This window comes from Melopsittacus undulatus, chromosome 4, assembly GCF_012275295.1.
Source record: "Melopsittacus undulatus isolate bMelUnd1 chromosome 4, bMelUnd1.mat.Z, whole genome shotgun sequence".
Classification (NCBI taxonomy): domain Eukaryota; kingdom Metazoa; phylum Chordata; class Aves; order Psittaciformes; family Psittaculidae; genus Melopsittacus; species Melopsittacus undulatus.
The window spans coordinates 19,610,750-19,636,949 of record NC_047530.1 but is presented as its reverse complement, the minus strand read 5'-3'; the positions used below and the strand labels follow the sequence as shown (position 1 = coordinate 19,636,949).

The 26,200-nt window shown below is 42.4% G+C and overlaps 1 protein-coding gene across 1 annotated transcript in view; it reads right to left on the bottom strand.

Annotated features, from left to right (window-relative positions):
* BRF1 (BRF1 general transcription factor IIIB subunit) overlaps positions 1 to 19,965 on the bottom strand; it is a 175,394-nt gene extending 155,429 nt beyond the window's left edge. The window contains exons 1-2 of the mRNA XM_013129164.3: positions 19,638 to 19,965; positions 5,584 to 5,664 (exon numbers count right to left, since the gene is read on the bottom strand). Coding sequence (XP_012984618.1) covers positions 5,584 to 5,664; positions 19,638 to 19,824 — 268 coding nt within the window. The 5' untranslated portion in view covers positions 19,825 to 19,965. The remainder of the gene's footprint in view (positions 1 to 5,583; positions 5,665 to 19,637) is intronic.
* Positions 19,966 to 26,200: the final 6,235 nt, after the last annotated feature.

Here is a 26,200-nt window from a genome sequence, read left to right as displayed (position 1 = left end):
GGCTACAGAACAAATCTCCCCGGAAATCATTTTCCAGACACAAAAAAGAAAGAAGGTTACTGGGAACTACCAGCACATCTTCATAAGGGCAGATGATGCCTGACTGCAATTAAAAGCCACACTGCAGTCAAGGTAAACAGTAACTTGTGCTCTTCTCATTCCATTTCATCATTCTCCCTGGCAGCCAAATTGAGGAGATACAGACTAGATAGGTGAACTGTGAGCTGAGTTAAAAACTGTCCAGATTCAAAGGGTAGTGGTCAGCACTTCAACTAGATTTACAAGCGGGATTGAAACTGAAGTTAATATTGTCCAATGCTTCCATTAACAACGTGGACAATGGGACAGGAGGTTCCCTTTGCCAACCTACAGACAACATTACATCAGGACATTGGTCAATACATTAATGGACAAAGCCACTATTCAGAGGTGTTTTAAGATACTGAAGAAATGAGCTGGCAGAGGCCCCATGCAGTTCAACAAGGCAAATGCAATTTTGTTTTGCACCTGGGACAGAAGAACTGCAGCAGGGGACTGCTCAGCTAGGGAGTAGCTTTGCAGAAAAGGATATAGATTTCTCATGGAAAGAAAGACGGACATGACACAGCAGCACCCACCTGCAGTGATGAAGGCTAACCACATCCTGGAGTTGCATTATTAAAAAAGTAGCCAGCAGGTCAAGGGAATCGATTATTATCCCCTCTTCAGCATTTGTGAGGATATACTTTGTCCAGTTCAGGACTCCTCTGCACAAGACAAGACATTGACATACTGGAGCAAGTTCAACAGAGAGATGCCAAAATGATTAGGAGACTGGAGACTGAAGCACATGGCATGAGGCTGAGACCTGAATTTGCTCAGTCTTAAGAAAGCAACAGGGAAGATCTCACTGGTGTCTTCAGCTACTCAGTGGGAGGTCAGAAGGAAGATCAAGTCAGAATCGTCAGAGATGCACAGCAAAAGGACAAGAAGCAAGAGTCACATTTCATCAGAATAAGTTCTGACTAGATATAAGGAAAAAGTTCTTCACAATGAGGCTGGTCAAGCATTACAGAACAGGTTGTCCAGGGAGACTGCGTCATATCCTTCCTTAGGGATACCCAAAGCTCAGCTGCACTAGGCCCTGAGCAGCTTAATGCAACTTCAAAGCCACCATTTTGTGGATGTCCAGAGCTCTCTTCCAATCTACATTATTCTAGGATTCTACTATACTCTCCTTCTTATTGCTTTGTAAAACAGCTCCTTTGTTCCTCTTCTTTGTATATTCCTGTTCTTCACATGCATAATATGCTTTCCTAGTCTCTCCTAACTCACACTGTATAGTTCTGGCACTATGATCACCTGTAATAAACCACCTATGAAATTAGTGATGACCATGAAGGTTAAAGAATTAAGCAAGCAGCTTAAACGTAAGCAGTCAAAAATGCTTTAGAGAACATCTTCAGAAATGTCTTCCCATTTAGCATTAAAATACTGTTGGCTATGTTTTGGTATTTAGAAGGACTAAGGGAAAACACATTCATTTAAAGGAATTATTGAAAACACAACACAAGAGTTCAGAAATAGGATTAAGCCAGATGCAGCTGCAATCTTCAAACTTAGTTTAAACCAAATCTGAATATCTGCAACTGTAGCTTTCAAGTTATAATCATGCCATCAACCTTCCTTCCCCGATCCCTTTTGTTTTTGGACACTGAAGACTCTGATGCTTTCAATAGCTCCAAGTCAAGAACAACTCCCTTGTAACGACGACTCTGACATGGATATAGTGAGAGCAGATTGCCTGCAAGGAAACGAGAATAAACCAGCTATTTAGAGAGATTATGTAATGCAGCCCAGAGCTGTAAAATGAGATTTAAAGAGACAGAGCTCTGCATTTTAGCCCTGCAAGTAACCATAAAAGTTGGGCTATACTGTAACAATTTGAAGAGACAAATAAAGGAAGAAGTCTTGTCAAAGCGTCCCCTCTCTGAGGTAGTATTTTATTCATAATTCTCACAAAACCACTACGATTTGGCTATTTTGTCAAACCTTTTAAAACAAAGTTGAAATACCTCTTCATATCAGAGGTGTTTCAACCTCCGCTGGTTGCACATCAAGACAGTGTGCAGATTTCTGCTACAAAAGTGAACTTTATGTGAACAGATACAACACATCTTGCAGACCTGAGCTTGTTGAACTTCTGAAGCTTAGCACTCTCAACTAGCACAGTACTGCATGCTGAAAATCAAACAGATTATGAACAAGTACAACAGAATTAGTCTTTCCTGAATGAATATTTTAGCAAGTGTAAACAAGATTCAAGCTTTTATAAGCAGCCTATTCCCAAACGAACATCCATGAACATCATCTGGTTAAGCAAAGGAAGACCAAGACTATAAACTGCCATGAACCACCATATTATAAACAGCAAGGAAAAACACAGCAAAGGCATGTGTGATAAGGGAGACTAGTTCTGTGTATTGGACATTCTTACACAAAGCTGGAAACTATAAAACCTTGAGGGTTTGTCCATGGCTTTGTTTTGAGCATACACACACATACAAAAACACTGATGCACAAAATAATGATTTTGTAGAAGTGTCCAGAACTGTTGAGCAGTTGTCGAGAGATTTCATTTCTGCATTTCTTCCCTTTAGAATGAAGGAAAAGAAAAAAAATAAAAATGTACAATTACCTTAGGAATTCTTATGAAAAAAAAATAGTTTTCACCTAACTCTAAACATCCTTTCATTAAAAGCTTCAAAAATTAGCAGCATCATGCATTCAGCCAATCCCAGCTGCTTTGCTAGTGATTAAATAAGACAGTGAGCGCAGATCACCTCCTTTTCACCTCCCCTGAAAAAGGCATTACTGCAAGGAAGAATTTGGCCCAAACTACACAAGGGAGGGGAGGGAAGGGAAAGCAGGGGGAAGAGGGTGTTTTTTCTTTAAAATAAACCCGGCAAGTCCCTGCTCCATTGCTGGACTTTTCCTCACATCATGTCAAGCCTGCAGGTTGCTGGCAAGCGGATCAGGCACAGTGCAAGACCTGCCAGCATTCTGAGACCACACACACACTGTCAGCTGCTTTTGAATACACTGGGGATGAAGTCTATTTACCACCCATTCTTGCTTTCCAGAGCCTGGTTCTTCCCTGCAGCAATAATCCATACAGAGCACTACACGGGGGAAAATCATGTCCTTACACTACTGAAGGTAGCAAGCAGCCTTGATGCAAAAGGAACCAGCAAGCTGCAGGAACAGGTCCCCTGAACGGTTCTAGCAAGCTGTGCTGCACTGGCATCCCAACGGGATGCTAATTTCAGCAGTTCATTTGCAACTCAGTTAACTTCAGAAATGCAAACGTAGTAGTATCAGCAAATAAATAAATAAGCAGCTCAGCATATTTTCTGATCAGACAGCATGGTGCAAGGATAACTGCTCATTTTTAAAACAATCAACTATCAATACCTCAGTTTCACTCAATGATCAACCCGTACTTTCTCTTTAAAATATATACTGTAAATTCATTTACTTTGCCACACTTTCATGTCAAAACAAAACGGATATTAACATAAATTGAGGAAAAAAAACAGGCCATGATCATTGGCCCACAATGACAGGGTGAGATTTTCTAAGTTCACCACCATAGCTCAATTTACAATTAAAACAATGTAAAACCAAAACCATGATTAAATGCAGCAGACAACTAGCTCATTATACAGCAGCAGAAAGAAAAGACATTCAAACACCAATGGCTCTACCTGAAATATCATCTGCTGCTTTCAATGTCTGGGACTGAGCAAGAATATCACTTAGCTTATTGGAAATAATTTTCCCAGAGACAGGCTGCCAGCATGACAAATGAGAATTGGCTACAAAATCAAAGACCAAATACTTTTTTCATATATAAAGGATAGCCACAAAAAAAACAGGTGGAGAGCCTCAGACAGGTATATGTGAAAGCCAAATTATTTTCCTGTTTCAAAAATGTTTGGGAGATAATTTCATTTAAATTTGATTTTAAGCAACCATCATTTCTTGTATTTGATGCTGATAGACGTTAGCCAAGTCAGAATCACTATGCATGACTGAGGGCCCCACACAGAAAAGCTGTGGGGAAGGAAGGATGCTCAGATACATTAGCCAGCAAACACTCACCCAAGAAAGAAGTCATGTTTAGATTCCAGAAAAACATCTGCGATATCTTTATTTGTGATTAACCTTTCAGCATAACTGAAAAGGCTTCTGGAGGATTCAAGCACTCCAAGAAGCAATGGGATAGCAATTTCTCCCCTCAGCATTTTACTTTTCTACAGTAAAGACAAGGAACTGGGCAGTCCATATGCACCACAGGCCAATTTACTTTTTAAATGCCCACATAAAATTAGTTTTTATTAAAATGCCTTCATCCAAAGGCAAACTTCACTAACTGTCGAAGATATTCTAGTGGGTTTATTCCATTTCTCATACAGGTTACACTTTATATAGGCATTTTTAAAACTTATAGATTAGTAACTTTGGACCTGACGCTGAAATTAGCTCACTGAAAGTGCAAGCTTTATTCTGCCAAGCAAACAGAGCTCAATACTGTTCAGTACAAACAGCTGAATAAAACATTCTGCATATAAGTCCAGTGAATAATGCTGAGTAAAGCAGTCTGGATACATTTCAATAACATTCATCAATCTTAACCGTTCCATACCTATGGAGGTACAGGATCAGATCAATCTTATCCTTTGCATACCTATGCAGGCGGTGTTTGAGTTCCAAGTATAAGATTTTAATTTAGGAAAATACCTTTACCTAAAATATCCCACCCCTAAAAAGAGTACCATATTAATAAAATCCATCTACGTCCCTTGGTTAACTATGTCAGCTTCCAAGTGTTTGATATGACAGTCCATCAGTTGTCATACCCAAGAGACATGAGACAAGAGTATTAATTAGCCAAAAAATGACAACTCTTGTCCATTAACAGAGTAACAGCAACTCAGAGAACATTCTCTTTCTGGAGTAAAAGCTGCGTTTATTCACTCACTTTAAGAGTGTAGATTCTGTAGATCTCAATTAAAATGTAATGAGAATGTTTAAATATCCTATGGACACTACAACCTTTTTTCCATTGCCCTCCCTCCTCTGTTCAACAGCCACATATTAAGCACAGTTACTACCAACTGTGCACATATACATAATATATGCATTACCTCACACAGTGCATATAAACAAAAGCATTTGAACAAATATACTTAAAAATAAACATGCATAAAGCTTTTCAAGAACTCTGATAAAACAGAAAGCCACAATCGCTTAACATAAAATTAAAAGGTGCAATGGGCATGCCAGCCTTGAAAAAGCCCTTTTAAACTACAGTAGTATTATCAGGTGCCATTACCCTTTGTCAGTCAGCTACCTGACCTCATAAATCAGGTATAACAACCAAATGAGAGCACAATGTAAAATCAGCACAAGGCACACTTATCTAATGAGTGACAAGGACCTGCCAAGGTTTTGAGGTCACATTCAAACTGAAAAAATTATTGTAATGAACCATATTAATAAAAACAGAAGTCATATCAACACAACTAAGCTTGCACATACCATTCTGTAGAGTTTGTGCTCGTGACTCCTTCCCCAGATTGGCATGGAATCCTCCTCCTAAAGTTGGTGTTTTGCCTGCACCTATTAGGAAAAAAAAAGACACCAAAACAACCCAGATATGTCAAACGCAATAACTGAATTAAAATATTAAAAGAAATCTTACTGTGCCACTACAGTCAGTACCTGTGTAATTTACAACATGCCAAATTACATTAATACGGGCAACAGAAGTGCTGGAAGGGCTTACAACAATGAATGCAATAACCCTATGTGATTTATTTCTTCCTCTGGATACCTTAGGATTTACATGGCTCCACAAACCATCCCAATCTCAGCTCCAAAAGAAAGTACAAAACTGTCACAATCTCTATTGTAGACAGAACATGAAAATCAATATTGTAAAATACTTCTGGAAATAAATGATGAAACAATTGTTTAGTTTATATTTTTTTTTGTCTGAAGAATGTTAAATACGTAATTTTAATAGTTAATTACTGGCCCTACAGAACATAAACATTTAGCATTCAATGACAACAGTGTTGGATACTATAGATGTAATACTTCAGATCAACATTAGGCACACCCACAGCAATACTTAGGCTACAAAAACAGCAATTATGGAACTGCTACTTTTACATCCTGAGAGGCTGGAGACTAAAATAAGTCCAGGTTGTAAATCAGCATCAACCGGATGCTTGTTTTTGCATCCGTGCCAATGCTGAGGAGCCTGAATGCAGAGTTTGCTAAGAGTCAATGGAACTACTCATGCAAACCAATCCCACAGAACAGGGAATTAAACTACCAAGGACAGAAATAGTCTCCCACTAAAGAAGAAAGGGTTTTTTAAAAACAATCAGGCTACCTCAAGCAGGATATCTGAATGTATCGGCTTAAGTGCAAATGCAACTAAAAAGCTAAATTGCACAGGATTGTAAAAAAGCAATTTGTTCGTAGTTGGACTTCTACTTAATTCAAGTAGTCTTCCCTTCAGAATCAGGAGAAAAGTAATCTTGTTGCCTATGATGCCTACCTACAGTTTTTCTCAGTTTCTTGTAGCTATGTTTTCTTATCTTTTACCAGTTCTCTAGAACAAACTAGAATGTCACTGGGATAGAATCGCGCAGGAAAGCGTCCCTTTGGCTAATTTGGGCCAGGTTTCCTGTCACTGCTCCCTTACGGCTTCCTGTGCCTCTCCTCACTGCAGAGCATGAGAGGACTGAAAAGTCCTTGACCAGGGTAAGCATTACATAGCAACAACTAAAACATTGGTGTGTTATCAGCACTGTTCTCAGATTAAAGCTGAAAACACAGCACTGCACCAGCTACTAGGAAAAAATTAAGTCCATCCCAGGGAAGACCAGGACATCAGTACAAGTGATGAGAAACTGATGTAAATTGTTCACTCTTACTGGATTCTCTTAGTCTTCTCTCAGCTGCATTTAATGCACACCCATGTTGAGAGGAAAAAAAACCCAACAAATTAATAAAAAAAAAAAACACAAAAAAGAAAAGCTAATATTCCTGCAGTATTAGTGTCTATCAGCCTTCAAAGCTTGATTTTCCATGCAACTTTTAAATTGGGTTTCTAGTGCTATCTGCAACAGAAACCAACTTCATTTCATTAACATCCTTTCAATAAGCAACCATGAAAAACATCCCCATAAATGCCCCACAGCTTAAGTACTTTAGCTCAACATCCTAGTTAGAAATGAAAAACGTTCAATAGCAATCTCCTCACTGGTTATTTATATACAGCATTTATAGACAGCAATGTCTCCTTGCCATTCTTATAGGTACCTCTCTTATCTCCACAAATGCTCCAAAACAAACCAACCAATGATGCAAAACAGAGAGAGGCTACCAAACTACCCTAGCACACATAACATTTTTGATATACATTTAATAAGAATGATTTACCTGGGAGAGGTGAGGAGGGAGGGAACATATATATCAATAATGGCAATAGTTTTATGCTGCTTTTCTTCAGTAACAAATCTAACTTGCTGAAACTCTGCCTCCTACCCTCATTTTTTCATTGTTTTAAGATCTGCTTTATCACAGGCTACCTCACTTGTCTGACTTGCAGCCGGAGAGCACACACTCAAGCATTAGTACAGTAGAGGAGGCCATAAACTGCAGGACAAGAGCAAGAAACACACAGCAAAAGGTAGGCTGGAGGTAGCAGGCTCATCCAGCACTTGAGTCAAAAGCACTGTTGCCCCTCCTGTGCACAAAGGCTCCACTTTTCAGCCCCATCTATCTTTGAATACACAAAAATATGGAACTCTGTTGGACTATCACTGCCAAAAGAGCTATGTCACTCTTTCACAAGTTTCCCTGTTATTACTAAAAAGCTTGCAAAAACAATCTTACAGTGGCGGAAAACAATACTATTAACAAAATAATTTAACTTACTCAGAAGCAAAAATCCAGAAGGAATACAAACAACATAAAATTAAGCTGACATTTCAGTGCTTTTGTTAAGATTCTTTTCATTAGACATCAAGATATAATATTGTACATAAAAGTTACATAACAGTGATTCCTCTCCAAGCTACAGAGTCTGCAGCAGGTACTAGTGGAGCTATCCAAAAGGCAAATTTTGCTATCAGAATTGATGTACCCATTTCTCAGTGAGTTAACTGGAAAGACTGTATATCTTTAATTAGCATTTGGCTTTGAAAACTGACAGAAAACTGGTCTGTTGAGCTCTTATGCTCAGAACTGCAAACTACTGTTGCCATTGACTATGAAGTCCTACTACCAGTGTTAATCTTTAGAAGCAGAATGCAAACCAAACTCATTAATGTAACTGTTCAGCTGGGTAACAAAAAAATAAAGTATTCAAAAAACCTGTGAAGTCATCAACTTCATATAAAAACAAAAATCCCTACAAAGCTCATAATTTAAAAGTACAAAGGAGCAGCAATCACTAGGCACAACCAAATTAACATCCCAGCTGAAGTGAAATTTTTACATTTCTTGACCTTTTCTGCTTTTTCCTCTACAACTTCAAATGTGAAATAAACAGGCTTTGGGTTTTTCACATTCAGCTTTCAAGATATACAAAAATATATCCGAGAAGTGTTTGGTGTCTTCAAGTGCTGCCTGTCAAATCTTCAACGCTAACACTAACATTTCCCTAAGCCAACCCAAATATCCTCCTTCATGAGGTGGTGCCTCCCAAGCTAACATTGTCATCTGCTGATTATTTTTAAAACAAAGTCAAAACTCTCAGCTTTGCAAAACTGAAGTCTCATCTTCCAAGGTGGTTTGGATAATTAGGTGAAATTCTGGACAACAGAACTTGTGGAGAGATATGTTAATAGCACAAACACGCAGCTACTGAATATTTTGTGGTCCTCCCAGCGTGCTCCAACACACCAAAAGGAGAGATCAGATGATATACCTGGAAACTTGGTGATACTCAAAGCTTACATGGGTCCCGAGCCAGCCCATAACCACACATTACTCAAGTGCTAAACTACTGTGGCTGTCCCTTCAAGCATCCTCACATTTGCTCCTTGCAGCACAGTCTGGATCAGACCCAGACAGGCTGTTCCTATGTCGCTCCACTGACTCACCAATGAAGTAAGAAGTCACATCACCTGCTTCTCTACAAAAATGTTCCTCAAGCAGTAAAAGGAGCAAGCAAAACCTGAAGTCTGTGACAACCTTCAACAGCAACAAGAAGACAACAGATAGCAGGAACAGCACTTATCCCTCCATATTGAGGAGGCAAAGAGCAGCCATTCAGGCATCTGCAGCTTAAAGGGCACTTTCCTGAGAGCTAGTGGCACGCTGAGTTTCAGATTCAACACCTGGAAAAGAAACAGATTCAGTCCCAGCCTTATGGATTTTGTTTCCTCTAGATAAATGAGCAAGTGAAGATGGGGAATGAAGCAGCTTGCAACCTGAAATGAAGCATATCTGCTATTTGATAGGACCAGTTCTAACACAATCCTTCCCTATGAAATTAAAACCAAAACACACCAGCTTTCTTCAGGAGAAGTCAGAAGAAAACCCTTCAATTTAAAACCCACATATTTACAGATCCAGCATAAAATCTGGGTCTGATACTGCACACTTGCATCACACCAACGGTTTCATAATCAGGGTAGACTAAATAATCTAATATAAAACATGAATGAGCTTCCTACTTAAGTTAGATCATAAAAGTCAAAAGGAGAATAAGTTAATGTGTCATTTCAACTCATGCCTACAATAGCAAAATGATGTAGTTTTTTGAATACACAAAACTACCAAAGTCTGCAACTGAAATAATTCTCAGCCATTTTACAGGGACACTAACAGATCTGCACACACTACAGCCTGCTGAAATGGTACTGCTGAATAAATTTACATAGGCAAACTTTTAATCTACTCCATCATAGCTAGCTACCTATGGGCTTATTTTCATAACTACCAATCAAAGAGATAAATATACTGTTGCATCCACCATGCCCACAAGATTACACAAGTCTATGAAAGTTACATCCAGCAGTTCACATCCAAGTTACGTGCACGATTCTGCATTTTCACAACTGACAGCAGCATACTGCAGCACTTCAAGCAGGAATTTACAAGGACAGCATGTAAGACTCAAGGCCAGAAAAAACCGCTATACACTTAACTGATGCAAGATTGCCACCTGGAGGATTACAGAAAAAAAGCAAAAAATCGATTCAGTTTATTTCACTAAAACATTATTTTTTTGCATGAAATAGATGCAAGTTTCCCCTCTTCCTTCCCAACAAAAACATGATTATAAATCAGTTTTGTAAAGAGAAAAACTAGCACAAAGTAGAACACATAAACAGTCCAGGATTTCCCACAAAAGTTCTGCAAATCCAGCATATCCATACTTTCTTCAATGTTGCAAATTACACCATGACCATTTTACGTAACTAAAAATTAACCATGAATCAGAGTCATTCTAGAAATCTGAATCACAAGTAAGAGGAATTTTGCTTATATTACCATTCTTTTCATTTTTCACTACCCAGCATTTTCATTTCAAGTTTAGCGTATGTATTACTGGTGGAACACACTTCAGGACTGCTCAAAGCTGCACTATAAAAATACTTGATGTCAGGATTTGGTCTATTAACATATCATACATGGAAACAAATTCATAGACTCATAAAGTAGTTAGGATTGGAACTGACCTTAAAAGATTATCTAGTTCCAATCCTTCTACCATGGGAAAGTAACACCTTCCACTAGACCAGGTTGCTCACAGCCCCATCTAACCTGGCCTTGTAAAAAGTCCCTCACAAGATTTCTTGTAGCCCTCTTTGAAGGTAATGGAAGGCAACTACCAACTACCAATTAAAAACAAAATCCCTACTTTTTCCACTTTAATATTCAAAAAATACAGGAGAATCCTTTATTGTACATAACAACTGGCCACACAAAAACCACAGAATGTGATACAAACACAGAGTTCATCTTCTTCGACTCTTTTACTAGCACTGACTGTGACGGGTACATCTGACAAAGCTCTAGAGGGAAACAAGCATAGGAGATGAAAAGCTAGTAATCTTAGCTTAAATTTTACAAAGCTTTTTCCTCCCTGTATCTAGTCCTCCTCTTTTCAGTTTTCTGACCATAACTTTCCATTTCCACAAACCCCAGTAAGACTGAAATACATAGATCAAGGCAAACTCAGTCAAGTTCTGCACTTGAGGTCATGTAATTCACATTCCTCAATGTAAAAACAAACCAAAAAAAAGCTTTCAAGATTTAGACAGTATATACAAAATATTCTGGTAAGCTTCCATAAGTATACCTGAAAAATTGAGCATACCACAGCTTCACTAATAAGGTACACTAAATTTATCAGGGGAAACTTCAGAGCAGGAGTACACACTTTGTTTATAGCAGTGCAAATTGGTCACTGTAGCAAGTTGCTTATAATTCACTTAATTCACTTGCAACAAAAAAAATCGTATTAGCAGGAAGAAACTTCCTTGATATTCTAATACCTGAAACAGCCTACTGACAAATGTTGTCCAGCCTTCTCACTAGAAGTTCTAACAAACACTTGTTGGTGTGTTAAGGGCTACTAGTTCGCAACTTTCCATTCTCCCTATGAACAAAAGTAAGCAGACATCTTCTCACAGGAAACATTCTTCCCACCAGTCTCAAATCAGTATCTTGCAAACTCATGTGCATTTGGAAATTGAGAGTCTTAATGTACTTACGCTGTTCAAGAGCTATACACGATCCTTACTCAGTGCTGAAGTTGCACTAATGCTGTCAAAGCCCACTGCAGCCTCCCATTTCTATTTGTCACCATTCTAAAACCTCCTGGCTTAGATACTAAGAAGCATAAGTTAAAAGACTAATTCACACCTGTTCTTGTAAATGCCAGCTTAGCATTTAAAGAAAAGATTATACATTTTTAACATAGTTTGTTACATTTTTTTTTCCAAAAAGCCCCCAAAAGAAATAGAAATGCCAAGCAATCAACCGCAAAACAGTAAACCTATTTCAAGACAGTCATGCTGCTCAGTCTCACACAGATATCAACGATGTTCACTGACCTCAGACTCCAAAGGCAGGGTATGTCCTGCAGTGCAAGAATCCCACTTCAGTGACCAGGCTATAACCACTCCATAACACTCCCACTGAGGCTGTGATGTGTATTTAAGGATGAAATGTTCTGTAAGACTTATTTGGAGCTGATAATGCCCCTAGCTCCAAGAACTCATCTTTCCCATTCCACAGTCCTGTTGCCTCAGAGGATGGAGGCTGCATTTCACTATGCTAACCTCCTTTTTACCCTGTTTTCCCAGGGGCAAATGCACACACCGCAGCAGTGCCTGCCCCTCTCCTCACTCTGCCCACTTTGAGACAAACCCGAGGGGGACAGAAGTCTCAAAACAACAAGGTTTCTATTTTGTAAAAGTAGGCAGCTTGTTGGGGAAAGCATCCACTTAGTAAGAGCTAGCTAAAAACTTCTGAAAAATAATTCTGATTTAAATTCTCACTAGAGATGTACCTCTGAACTCCACAGGACAGGGGCAGCCACAACCCAGGGCACAGAGCACTCCTGTGAGTCCAGAGATGGCCTGAGGCCAAGCAGGACATGAGCTTACATGTGGGGATCAGGCCCAGCAAGGGGAAACAAGACACAGCACCTGGGATGGCCAGGCAAGGTCATAGGCATGGGCTGAAGCCAGGCAGGACAAGGGCCTGGCTCAGCAGGGCTGTGGGGAGCTAAAGACCAGCCCTGCTGTGCAGTCACTGGGGCAAGAGTGTATGTCCACAGAGACCTCCTGGGCAGGGTAGGGAGAGCCCCAGGGGGGAAGCAGGCTGTGGACAGCAAGGGCCAGCAGTGGCTGGGAAAGCAGGCAGCTCTCCTGCCACCCAACTGCAGACAAAGATCACCAACACTTCTAAAGGACAGGTTCCTGGGCTGATTCATGGTTTGTGCCCAAGAAGCTTATAGGATGCTGGTTTTCTCTACTTACTACCAAGCATTTAAAGGCAATTTCTGGAACAAAAGAAAACAAGTTTCCCCAGATACTGAACGTTTCAGGATGACAACCTCAGTCAGCTTTGCGGTGCCCTTTTCTCATTCTGCAGTTTCTCAGTTTTGTCTTCCAGCTTGCTGCTGTGCTACCTGCACATCAGCTTTCTCAGGTGGGACTATTCTCTTCTCCTTTGATTAGTGACAGAAGCCCTAGACTCCACTTTCAAAGCTTCTTTAATCCCAAAGAGAGATCTGGACTATTAATGTTCAGCTTTCTTCCTATCATTCTCTTCAGCTTTGTACTTGTTTTTTACTTCTGTCAGCCTTAGGGAAAAAAACCTCTGAAAACACTTTTTCCCACTAACTACCACAAGACAGGGGACTCCCTCCTAGACACACTGGAAGAGTGATCAGAGAACTCACTGCCTTCAAACATGGCATATGACTCACAACTTGCCATTCTACAAAAGCACCAGCCATCAAACCAGTGCAGGCTGGTGAAGGGCTCTGCAGAGCTCTGTCTTCCAGCATGCAATTACAGAATAATGGAGAGGGAGAAACCTAGCTCACTCTTAAACTCTGTAGTGGTGTACTTCATGCTGGTATGCATTCAAATCTTATGACTGATAGAGGAGTCTGTTAAGAACTTAGGTATGAAGAAAAAGAAAGATGCGTTCATTCCAATCACAGAAAGAGGAATGTTAATCCAAACCCTCTCCAAATTTGACAAGAAACTACAGAGAACAACCTCTTTTGGCTAGTTTGGGACACTCTGAACAGGCTATCAATTATAAGGTGGATAGTTATTCCTTAAAACTAGACTCACCTAGGAAAAGCACATACCTCAAACACTTTCTGTGCAATTAACAGAGGTCCTTGGAGCTCAAACGTACAAGACAACCCTTTTCCATTAGTACCTGACTTACCCAGCATCAAATCAGTCAGGCTCAGAAACTCAATTTCAATATCTGGCCTTCACAAGCTTCAAGAAACAACACAGCTACAGTTAAGTCTTCAGACTGGGTTCTTACCTGACTGGAACCATTTGCAACAGAATTAACAATTACAACTAATTGTAATAAGGCCTATCAAAGCATCTGCTAACTTGTGCTTTGTGAGAACTTCCCTCTCAGGGAATCAACAGAAAGATAAAACAGTACCCCCGTTCTAGAGCACGAAGAGTGTATTCCCTTGCTAATGAATTTACCAGCTTATGACGCAGCAAAGTGACAGATACCTCACAAGAGATTACTTGTCACTCGCAGAGACAGACAGCATTAAAGAGAATTGTGGGATTAGGGTTCCCTGCAAATGTATCCCTCCATTTCCATCAAAACCGTGACAATGAAAAGCACTGGTGTTACTATGCTGAGACAAACAGATTATGCCCATGTCTAAGGAGGGTCTCATCAGGCCTAGGATGGCTTAGCCTTCGTTTTGTGTACTTACACAAAGTAAACCATCTCCCTTTTTATGCCCCAAGTACCAACAAGAAAGATTTCATGGTCCTTATTACAAAGTACTGCATATGCAACTTCATAAACCTTACTCTAAATAAAACTCTGCCTTGCAGTCTGGATTTCTGGACAATTTATCACAGATTCTCACAATTGTAAATATCTCCACCATCTACTTCTCACAGGGAGAACAGAAGAATTAACCAGTCATTTTCAAAAGAGAACATATCTACATAACTGTCAAAGTCAGAGGACTGTTCTGGTCACAGCTTTCCAAAACACAAGTTAACAAAAAAAAACAAACAACCCACCAAAAAAAAAAACCCACAAAAAAACAAACCCTCAAACAAACAAAGCAGTATTAATACCTAAGGACACCTACACATTATGCTGTAAAACTATGGCTCCCCAAGTCTTGGACTAGTTTTAAAAGAAGGGTCAAAACCCTTCAAAGCATCTTTGCAGAGCTCAATTAACATGATCACCCCCAACGACTCAAGAGCAGCTGTGCCACCTCAGATCAGAAAGCTATCTAGTCCAGTGTGCTACCTCTGAACAGTAAAGTCCACTAACATACACGGCTACAAGTGAACACACAGAAGGAAAGCTTGTTACAACAGTTCTCTCATTACCACCTAGAGCCTGGAGATCTGCGGCTCAAGAATTTCCTGACCCAGAAATACGAGCCTTTTTTTTTTTAGGGGCCATGACACTTTTTCATTCTGCTTGCCCAATCATTTTCTAACTGATACAAACTTTTTACACCTACAACTTAAGATTCACAATTTAACTAAATGTCTTTATGAAAAAAAAACAAACACACAAAAACCTAATGCTTCTGAACTTCCTACTTGCTACTTTCAAAATAAGCTACCTGCTAGATTTGTCAGCACTCCCTAGTTTTTGCATTATGTGATACTGAACAATAGCTCATCCTTACCATGTTATTCTACAGTATTTACAGATCTCTATGTTCCCATTCAATCATCTGAATCTATTCAGTCATTCTAACAGAAGCTCTTCACAAAGCCCTCCTCTTAATCTTCCTTGGTGTGTCTTTTCCAGTTGTTTTAGAGGTTTTCTTGAGGAGACGCAAGACAAAAACACATCAGAACTGCACACAGTATTTAAGCTGCAGATAGTGCTGTGGATATGTAATAGTGTATGCATATGCTGCCATATTCTTTTCCTGATAACTTCTAATATTCTCCTTCCTGCTCTGCTTTTTTGTACTGTGAATGAACACTGAGATAAACATTGTTACAGAGCTATCCATTACGACCTAGTGACGTCCTTCCCTAATTGTTCTAGCCAGACCAGATACTGCCATCCCACATGTGGAAGTAAGGACTAATTCTAACTCTCACTGCCACACTCAATCCCATCTGCTAACCTACTACCCAGGTACTAAAAGCAACAGGTCCTTCTACATCTACAGATGAACTTACAGTCCTTTCCAACCCTAACTATTCCATAATTCTATGATCACCACCCCAAATCATACTACCAGCAAACCTCATTAACTCACCATTCACCTGTTTTTCAGATCATAAGCCCTGACACTATGGAGCTTCACTGGCTACTTCTCAAGGAGGCTTATTATTTGTTTCTATTCTATTTTCCTATAATTTGAGTAGTTACTCTGCTCTGTAAGGACCTTCCCTTATCCACAACAGCCCAGATTCTTCAAAAGCTTCTTGTGAAGGATCTTGCTGACCTCCCTTCACAAATCCAACAGTCTGCTTTGTCCACTTACTGAATTCTTTAGAAAACTCCAACAGATCTGCAAGGCATGCCACTTTGCAAAAAAAAAAAAATACTTCACCCAGATTTACCTCTACAGCCTTCTGTTCTGTCCTTTACTGCTTCTACCCTTTGCCTAACAGATGGAACTAGCCTGCATTTCCTCAGGCTTTCATGCATCAGCAAAGCGAAGCCTCTCACTCAATTTTAAGCACAAGCACACCAATGTTCAGCTGTAAGAACTGTCAAAACAATGGAAAGAAACAGACTCACACACCTGCTTTGGAAAACACTGGCTATACCAAACTTCTGAATGAAAGGCATCAGTAGTGAGACTGTGGCTTCCTACACTAGACACATTGATAGCTAAATGTAAATACTGCCTGGGAACACTTAACTGTGACCTTACACCTTCCTCTAGCCCTGAAGGAACAAAAGGAGGGATTTCCCATGGTTTATACTGGGGTTGCTGGGCTTACTAGCAAGGACCTGGCATGACCCAGACAGGCAACTTTATATTAAAACAGAAAATTGCAAGCCTTTCTTCCTCCTTTAGCAAACAAATGCAAGATTCTGCATCCTTAACAAGCTGCTTAGGAAAATAAAATACTTTGCTAGATGTACCAAAGAGAAGTCACTAACAGCTGACCTCAATGCTTTCCATTCTCTTCTGCTTCTTTGTGAAGATTAAATTATGAAGAAAGGCATCTATAACTATTTGACATATATGAACACACAAACAGAAGCCCTCGTGTATCTTGGGAGGGTTTGGGAATCTTGTTGCACATCCAGGGGCTCTGAACTCCACAGACACTAAGACTCCTATTCAACTCGAGCTGTGCAACAGAGAACCTGACAGCCCTCTCATACTTTGCAAAACCTAGACAACGGTCTCCAAGTCACCCAGCCCTACTGACCAACAGCCATGGTCTCAGAAACAGTAGCCCAAGCACCTCTGACACTGCAAACGCCCCACACATTAGGGCTGCCTGTGATCACCACACTGCAGTCCGAAGAACCTGAGCCCAAGGTATTTCATACACAGGGGATCCCTCAGAGCCACAGACCTGAAGAGCTAACAGAGGACAGGAAAAGGTGTTAAAAAGAGTTAACTTTGATGGGAACCTGCTTACACAATCAGAAGTCATTGAAAACTATGGCTTACCAGAAAATGTTGCTTTCAGTACATGTTTTTTGACAGTATAAATTCTGTTGGAAATTCTCTAGCCAGCACAACATTCAGAGATACAAATTTTGCCTTGCTTACACAAAAAAAAAAAAACTTTTCTCCCCATTCCCAAGGACTTAAATCAGTGTTATACAAGCATAATGGACAAGCACATATCATGAAGATACTCTTATTGCAGCACAAATACATCTTTTCAAATTGGCTTGCATCACTCAGTTTAAGTTAAGCAAAAAAAAATTATTCACAACAGAATCATCTGTTTTCGAACATAAAGAATTACACCAGCACAAACCACCCATATCCAAACTTCCTTAAAATGTTTACTGTGAAACAGTACCCGCACTGGTCCTTGCAGTAACTTAGTAAATTTACAAAGCGTTGTTTTGAAAATCCTGCTCTGTTGTTTCCACAAACGACACTTCACCAAAATACATACACTAATGCAAACGGGGCCTTGCTAGTAGATCACAGTAGGAAGATTTTCACATATGGTGAAGCCCCTGCAACCACTCCTTGTGCAGCCAGATAAAGTCACCCTAAGCACGCTACAATGTGCTCCCATTTCCACTTTTACACATCCACCTATCCCCATTGAGCTTATCCGTCTCCGTGGGTGCTAAAATTGTTTTTTGTATAGTAACTACCTACTTATACAAAATCCAAGAATTAATGCACTATCCATGAAAAAAATATTAGCCAACAGCAGCATCACAGGACTTGCGCAGAAGGGAAAGGGTTCCTTAAAGGAACTTAGGAAAGTACTGTGCAATTCATCTAGAAGAAAAAGCCAGAGTATAGTGCAGTTCTCCCTTTTCCTTTCTTTTTTTTTTTTTTTTTTTGTAGTGTAAAGGCATCCCAAAATGCACTCTAGCTTGCATGCCATCTGTCCTGTGTAATTTTGGGTGGGAGGGAAAAAGCAGTACAAGCCCTTAAAAAAGTACCCTTCACTTTTCCCTGTGGTGATGTGGAGGCTATAAGAGATGCTCATAAGCTATAAAAAAAAATAACACCAGCACCTTGAGTTGGAAGACACGAATAGCATCAGACAAAGCCTAGTCTACAACAAACTCTTGAACTCCAACATCCAGTGCTGCCCTCCACACCACAACTCTTCTGTCTTCACCACAGCCATACAATCAATCAGTGCCCCTCGCTTCACTGCTAAGTTCCTTCCCCTATTTCTTCTTTATGCTTCCTTCACCTAATATACAGTGCACACATCAGTTTTCCTTCTCTCCCCTTCCAAACCCAATGCCCACTTCACATGGCCTTCTTCCAGGCACACAGGCCTTATCCTCCAGGGCATTCACACAAACACCCCTACCTATTTACAGAAGAAGCCTCTTGACCCTTTACTTCCAGCCTCCTTCTCCACCACACCACCCCTGTACCTCTACATACTCCCTTTACCCAGCCCTCCTGGCCTCTACTCCAAACAATTTCATGTATCTCCCCAGTCCATACAGAGCCCCAAGTCTTCCCTCATATAACCCCACACACACCAGGCAGAGCTCCAGTCCCTCATGCACCTCCTCCCATCACCTAAAACATCTCTTGTCTTTTTTGTCATTCACCCCAGACTGCACCCAACCCAATTTCTATCTCACCTTGCACAGCACATTGTCCTCCCCTACCATCCACTGACTGTCCCATTTCCACTTCATGCAGCACTATCCCACATGCACAAAAGGGAAAGGGTCCCTTAAAGAAACTTAGTTCCACCATCCCTGGCACTCACTCCTCTATACAACACTATTGTCCCCCACACACCTTTGCACACACCTTTGCACAACACCATATCCCCTAGGCATCAATCCCTTTACACAGCACCTTTTTACATTATGCACTACCCTTACCCCCCAGCACCTTACCCCCATGCACCACCCCCATAATCCCACCTTCCGGCTCAGCACCCTCGTGCCCTGTCCCCACCCCCAATAGCCGACAGCACCCTCTCCCCTCGGCACTGTACCTGTCCTTCATATCCCTTACAGCATCCCCCTCCCTCATGCACTGTCCCTTGTCCCCCACCACTCTCTCCCCTATCCCCAGCATCCTCCCTCCATACATTGCCCCCTACCCTCTCCCAGCACCCTCTCCCCACGCACGGCCCACGGTCCCCTCGCCGCGCAAGCTCCACACCCCCCTGCCCGGTGCACGTGTGCCCCGCCCCGCCGGCTCTCACCATCCAGCGACACGAACTGTCCCACGGCGGAGGAGCCGCCGCCGCTGTTCTCCACGAACTGCACCTCGGAGACGATGATGTTGTCCTCCAGCACCGAGCCGCAGCCCGTGCACACCGCATCCCCACGCGCCGCGTCCACCTCGATCTCCGAGCAGCCGCAGGCGGCGCACACCCTGCCGCCCGGCATGTTGCCCAGCGACCCTAGAGCCGAGGCCGGGCCCCGGCCGCACAGCCACAACCGCCGCCTCCCCGCCGCTAGCAACGCCTGGCCGGCACGACGCGAGATACCCCGGCCTCGGCGAAGGCCTCACACACCGGGACCGGCAGGGGGAGGAGCGCGGCAGAGGCAGCCGTCGCCCTCTCTCGCGAGACTTCGTCTGCTGCTCCCCACCCGTCTGAGCGGCCCCGCCTTCACCTCCGGTGGGGGAGATGTGGTGGCTTAGCCGGCGAGCTGGGACTGTGCTTGTCTCGTGTGGTGAGCGGTGGCTGCGGCGGCTCCGCTCTGGGCTTTGGAGTTCCCTTCTGTATCTCCCACTAAACGACTGCAGAATGTGTCTGTATTCCCGCGATCCGAACGTAACTGACAGGAGCAGTCTGGTGAAGGAGGCGAGACTCGGCACCGCAGCGGGGGTCAAAGGCTCAGAGTGATTAGAGGACTTATGGGGAGCTCCGGCCCGTTAAGCCCTCGCTTTCCCCTTGGGGCAGGCATGGCTGTTAGAGAACGGCCTCCTGCGGCCCGGGCGCTGGGGCCTGTAAGGGCATCTCTGAGCTCTTACGGGCTGCCTAAGGGGGAGGGAAAGCGCTCTGCAAGTCAGATATTTGGGAAAGAAACCAGGGATGGCTCTGGAGGTTATTCCCGAGGAGCCGCTGCGGCCCCGCTCTCAGGAGGGTCGTTACATTCTTCGTTTTAAACGGCTGTGCTGTCAGTGGTAAGCGTCTACTGGCACCAGGGCACACACTTCGGTCTTCACAGCTCGGCAAAATGGAGCCCACGCTGTTTCAGGTTAAGTGATGTGTCTTGTGCTTATGGCAGAACATGAGGATACCCTAAATTTTTTACCAGAATTCGTTCATTAAACTATCAGCTTCTTGCCTAGCATTATGTATTTTGTTAAATTCATGCCATGGTTTCTGTGTGATAAACCAAGGGTGATAACACTTCGTTTTCTGCCAGTCTTTGTCTTTCCTCCCAGTATAGATGGCTTGATTTGTGGGGAAGAGTATCGCTGACAAACGAAACTTGTACTGTGGCTGAGTGGTGCATAACTTTTGACACCCTGTAAAGCCTATTGATGCGCGGACAGACTCCACAACTAGTTAAAGTTGTAAAGTAGGTATGCTTTTATTCAGCGCTGAGGTGCATGGGGATCGCTCCTGCAAAGCATGCACACCTCAAGGTTGTTGTCCCTTTACATTTATTCTCTTAAGGTATACATAGACATGAGGTTGCTCAATCCGCCTATACATATTTATTATCTATCCCTGCTTCGTATTATAATGAGCCGGAAGGTCCTCTGCACCTGCGCAGTGCCCCTTCTGATCATGGGCTGGGGTTTCAGGATGAAGTAAATGAGTCTTCCTCTTCTTAACCTTTACACCTTTTAATCTTCAGACATGGCCTTAGGGTTTAGTCGGCGCCCAGTCTGCTTCTCCTGCCGCTTATCAGTAGGACCAAACATCTGTGCTTTTGTCATGGTCTTAAGGCTTGGTCGCCCAGTCTGCCTCTCCCAGGCTTATCAGCAGGACCAATCATCTGCTTTTGTCAGTAGAACTAGCATCTGCGTCTCCCCCTTCAGCAGTAATCAATGCCTTGGCAAGATGGCAATGGCAGGTACTTAGGACAGACAATACTTTTGTTTAAGCAAAGGAATTCCTTTAACTTCCTTGTACAATTTCTCTGTATTACCCCCCTGTACATTAGTTACCCGTGTATCACTATAGTAATTAAAAGTTGTGTAAAAATGCACGGCATACAGTGAAAAATATGGACCTCGTGTTCTCATCTTCTATATGCCAATTCCTGTGTTCCCTGAAAGTAAAATGGGAGCTATAGCACTCTGAACTTGCATTCCAAAAGTATAACATTTGTTATGCTTCAAAAAATGATTAATTCATCAATCAACTTTCATCAATCATTCTGTAATACATGGGTGAAAGGTTTTGTGAGGCATAATGAATCTGTTTCAGTAGAGCACTTTTAACTCTGCGTGACAAAGTTGTAGTATTAAAGTCTGATGCTTTGTAACCTTTTCAGTTATTAGTTCCTAAATAAAAAAACCGAAATTTTCATCCAGGAAAGTTACTGCTTGCTTTAGCATTTAACCCATATGTAATAAATTAGCATACCATGCCACAGATGGGAAGGAAACTGAGCAGAATAGGTGTTGTAGCTGGATGTTTGCATAGGCTTTCATCTGTTGGTGTTGGAAATACTCAGTTAATGCAGAAACAAAAACTTTCACCTTCACACAAACCATTTTGTGAGTCTGAAACTCACCACTGTCAGCATGCATCTCCCACCAAATAACTCAGATGCAGCCAAGTAGCACATACAGGCCTCTACAGCTGACTGGATACAGGGTACAAAATAATAGAATCATAGAATAGTTGTGGTTGGAAAGGACCTTGAGATCATCTAGTTCCAATCCCCCTGCCATGGGCAGGGACACCTCACACTAAACTATGTCCCCCAAGGCTTTGTCCAACTAGGCCTTGAACACTGCCATGGATGGACCATTCATGACTTCCCTGGGCAACCTATTCCAGTGCCTCACCACCCTAACGGTAAAGAATTTCTTCCTTATATCCAATCTAAACTTCCTCTGTTTCAAGTTTGAACCTGTTACCCCTTGTCCTGTCACTACAGTCCCTAATGAATAGTCCATCCCCAGCATCCCTGTAGGCCCCCTTCAGATACTGGAAGGCTGCTATGAGGTCTCCACGCAGCCTTCTCCAGGCTGAACAGCCCCAACTTTCTCAGCCTGTCTTCATATGGGAGGTGCTCCAGTCCCCTGATAATCCTTGTGGCCCTCCTCTGGACTCGTTCTAACAGTTCCATGTCCTTTTATATTGAGGATACCAGAACTGCACACAATACTCCAAGTGAGGTCTCTGCAGAGTAGAGGGGCAGGATCACCTCCTTTGACCTGCTGGTCACACTCCTTTTGATGCAGCCAGGATACGGTTGGCTTTCTGGGCTGCAAATGCACACTGAAGCTGGCTCATGTTCATTTTCTCATCAACCAACACCCCCAAAGTACTTCTTCACAGGGCTGCTCTGAATCATTTCTCTGCCCAGCCTGTAGGTGTGCCTGGGATTGCTCTGACCCAAATGTAGAATCTTGCACTTGGCTTGGTTGAACTTCATAAGGTTGGCATCAGCCCACCTCACAAATGTGTCAAGGTCCCTCTGGATGGCATTCCTTCCCTCCAGCATATCAACCGAACCACACAGCTTGGTGTCATCAGCAAACTTGTGGAGGGTGCACTCAATGCCACTGTCCATGTCACCAACAAAGATGTTGAACAAGACAGGTCCCAACACTGATCCCTGAGGGATACCACTTGTTACTGGTCTCCAGATGGACACTGAGCCATTGACCAGAACTCTTTGCGTGCGGCCATCCAGCCAGTTCTTTATCCAGCGAGTGGTCCACCTATCAAACTGATGTCTCTCTAAGTTAGAGACAAGGATGTTGTGTGGGACAGTGTCAAACGCTTTGCACAAGTCCAGGTAGATGACATCAACTGCTCTACCCTTGTCCATCAGATCCGTAGCCCCATCATAGAAGGCCACCAAATTGGTCAGGCAGCATTTCCCCTGAGTGAAGCCATGCTGGCTGACACCAAGCACCTTGTTGTTTTTTGTGTGCCTTAGCATGGCTTCCAGGAGAATCTGCTCCCAGATTTTGCCAGGCACAGAGGTGAGACTGACTGCTCTGTAATTCCCTGGGTCATCCATTTTCTCCTTCTTGAAAATTGGGGTTATATTTCCCTTTTTCCAGTCATCAGGAACTTCACCTGACTGCCATGATTTTTCAAATATGATGGCCAGTGGCTTAGCAACTTCATTCACCAGCTCCTTCAGGACCCACGGATGGATTTCATCAGGTCCCATGGACCTGTGCATGTTCAGGTTCTTAAGATGGTCTCAAACCAGATCTTCTCATACAGTGGGCCCAAGGTCTTAATTTTCACAGTCCCTGCATCCACCTCCCAAGAACTTGGGTGGTGCGGTCAGAGCATTTGCCAGAGAAGACTGAGGCAAAGGAGTCATTCAGAACCTCAGCCTTCTCCAAATCCTGTGTAGCCAGTTCTCCTGATAGCTTCTGGAGGGGGCCTACATTGTCCCTACTCTCTTTTATTCACTATGTACCTATAGAATCCCTCCTTGTTATCTTTAACATCCCTAGCCAAGTTTAGCTCTAACTGTGCCTTAGCTTTCCTAACCTGGTCCCTATCTTCCCAGACAACATCCCTGTATTCTTCCCAGGCCACCCGTCCCTGCTTCCACCTTCTGTAAACTTCTTTTTTTTCCTTTGAATTTTCCTCAGCAGCTCCTTATCCATCCAAGGAGGTCTCCTGCCCCTCCTGCTTCACTTCCTTCTAGGTGGGATGCCACACTCCTGAGCTTGTAGTAGGTGATCCTTGAATATCAACCAGGAGTCTTGGGCCCCCCTGCTCTCTAGAGCTATATCCCATGGAACCTTGCTAAGCAGGTTCCTGAAGAGGCCAAAGTCTGCTCTCTTGCAGTCCAGGGCAGTGAGCTTGCTGCATGCTCTTCTCACTGTCCTGAGGATCTCGAATTTGACCATTTTGTGATCACTGCATCCAAGGCTGCCCTGTAGAGTCACATTTCCAATGAGCCCTTCCTTGTTGGTGAGCACAAGGTCAAGCACAGCACCTCTCCTTGTCAGCTTCTCTATTACTTGCAGAAGGAAGTTGTCTTCCACACAATCGAGGAACCTCCTGGATTGTTTGTGCTGGCTCATACGGTCGCTGCAACAGATACCAGGGTGGTTGGAGCCCCCCAGGAGAACAACGGCCTGTGAGCATGAGGCTTTTCCTATCTGTCTGTAGAGTGCTTCATCCACAGAGCCCTCTTGATCAGGCGGTCTGTAACAGATCCTTACAGTAATGTCTCCCATCACTGTTCTTCCTTTAACTCTGACTCACAAACTCTCGTGTCAACTGCTCACCTGTCCCCAAACAGAGTTCCACACCAGAGTTCTCCAGCCTATCCCTAACATAAATAGCAACTCCCCCTCCCCGTCTGCTGGGCCTATCTTTTCTAAGAGCCTGTAACCTTCCATTCGAACACTGCAATCATAGGAGCCATCCCACTATGTTTTTGTGATGCCTATTATATCATTAAAATAACATGCTCTATCACATTTAGAGGCATATTGGGGTACATACTAAAGCTGTATTGGTCCATCCAGAAAGCTGAGCATCTCCTAGCCATGAAATTATGTCACATGCCTAAAAATGTTCAAGTTCTGGGATTCTGCAGAAGGAAAATAACATTGTAATAGAGATTGTGTCACTATATACATAGTTGGACTGCTTTCTTACTGCCCTTTTTATTCTGTTCTCAGATATGTATTTGTGAAAAATAGGAACTTTTGGTTTCTCAGATTCATTCTGCTTCTGGAGTTTGTTTCCATCCTAAAGTTCCTTCTGCTGCTGGTAAGGTACTGAGTGCCACAGCAGCCAAATGATCTCACAAAATTTGACGCTGTGTGGATAATTTTTAGCAATAATAAGAGGACAAAAACTCGTGAAATAAATACATTTTCCCTCTCAGCAAAGTTCCTTGAATATCAGAAGATTTTAATTAACAACTATCAACCCAGATAAGCTGCAGCCTTGCATACTGTGCCCCTGCCAGCAGCCAGCATGAATGCAAGATATCCTGCAGCAAGCAGTTTGAAAATACCTGCTCATTAAAGAGTCTCTTCTTAGCTCACATCGGTAAAGACTAACGTAGTCCTGATTCATGAGGACTTAAGTTTTACGTCCCTTGCAATATTATTGGTGTTTTGCTTGTTTTAAGCTTTCTTTTAAGCATCCTTTTCTGAGAGTCCCAAACAAGTTTGGAGTTTTTCACTCTGTGAGCAGCAGAGGGCCCTAGTGAGAGTTTGACACAGCTGCTGTGCCAAAATGCTCTATTAATGCCATACTGCAGAAGGGAGTGTGGTTTAATTTTTATCTTCGTATAAGGTGAGATTGGTGCTGATGAAAAAAAAAGTGGGTTTCCAGTCCTGAAGACTGAAGTCCTTTGCCTCTCACTCATGCAAGCTTTCTTCTACAATACCTTTTGAATATTTCAAACATTCTGTAGGATCATTTTCTACCAACCAAAACGTAAGTAATTTTCTGCCTCTGTAAGATCTTTGTCCTTTCTGTTTGCAAGAGGGTTTAAACTTTTTTTCACCAATAATATTCAGTGTGCTGAATGAATAACCTGCAACTCAGTTCACTGAGGCTAACAAAATAATAATTGTTCATAAATTGTCTGAAGCCTGAGAGTAAGAGCTGATCAATTAAAAAATTGTATTGAC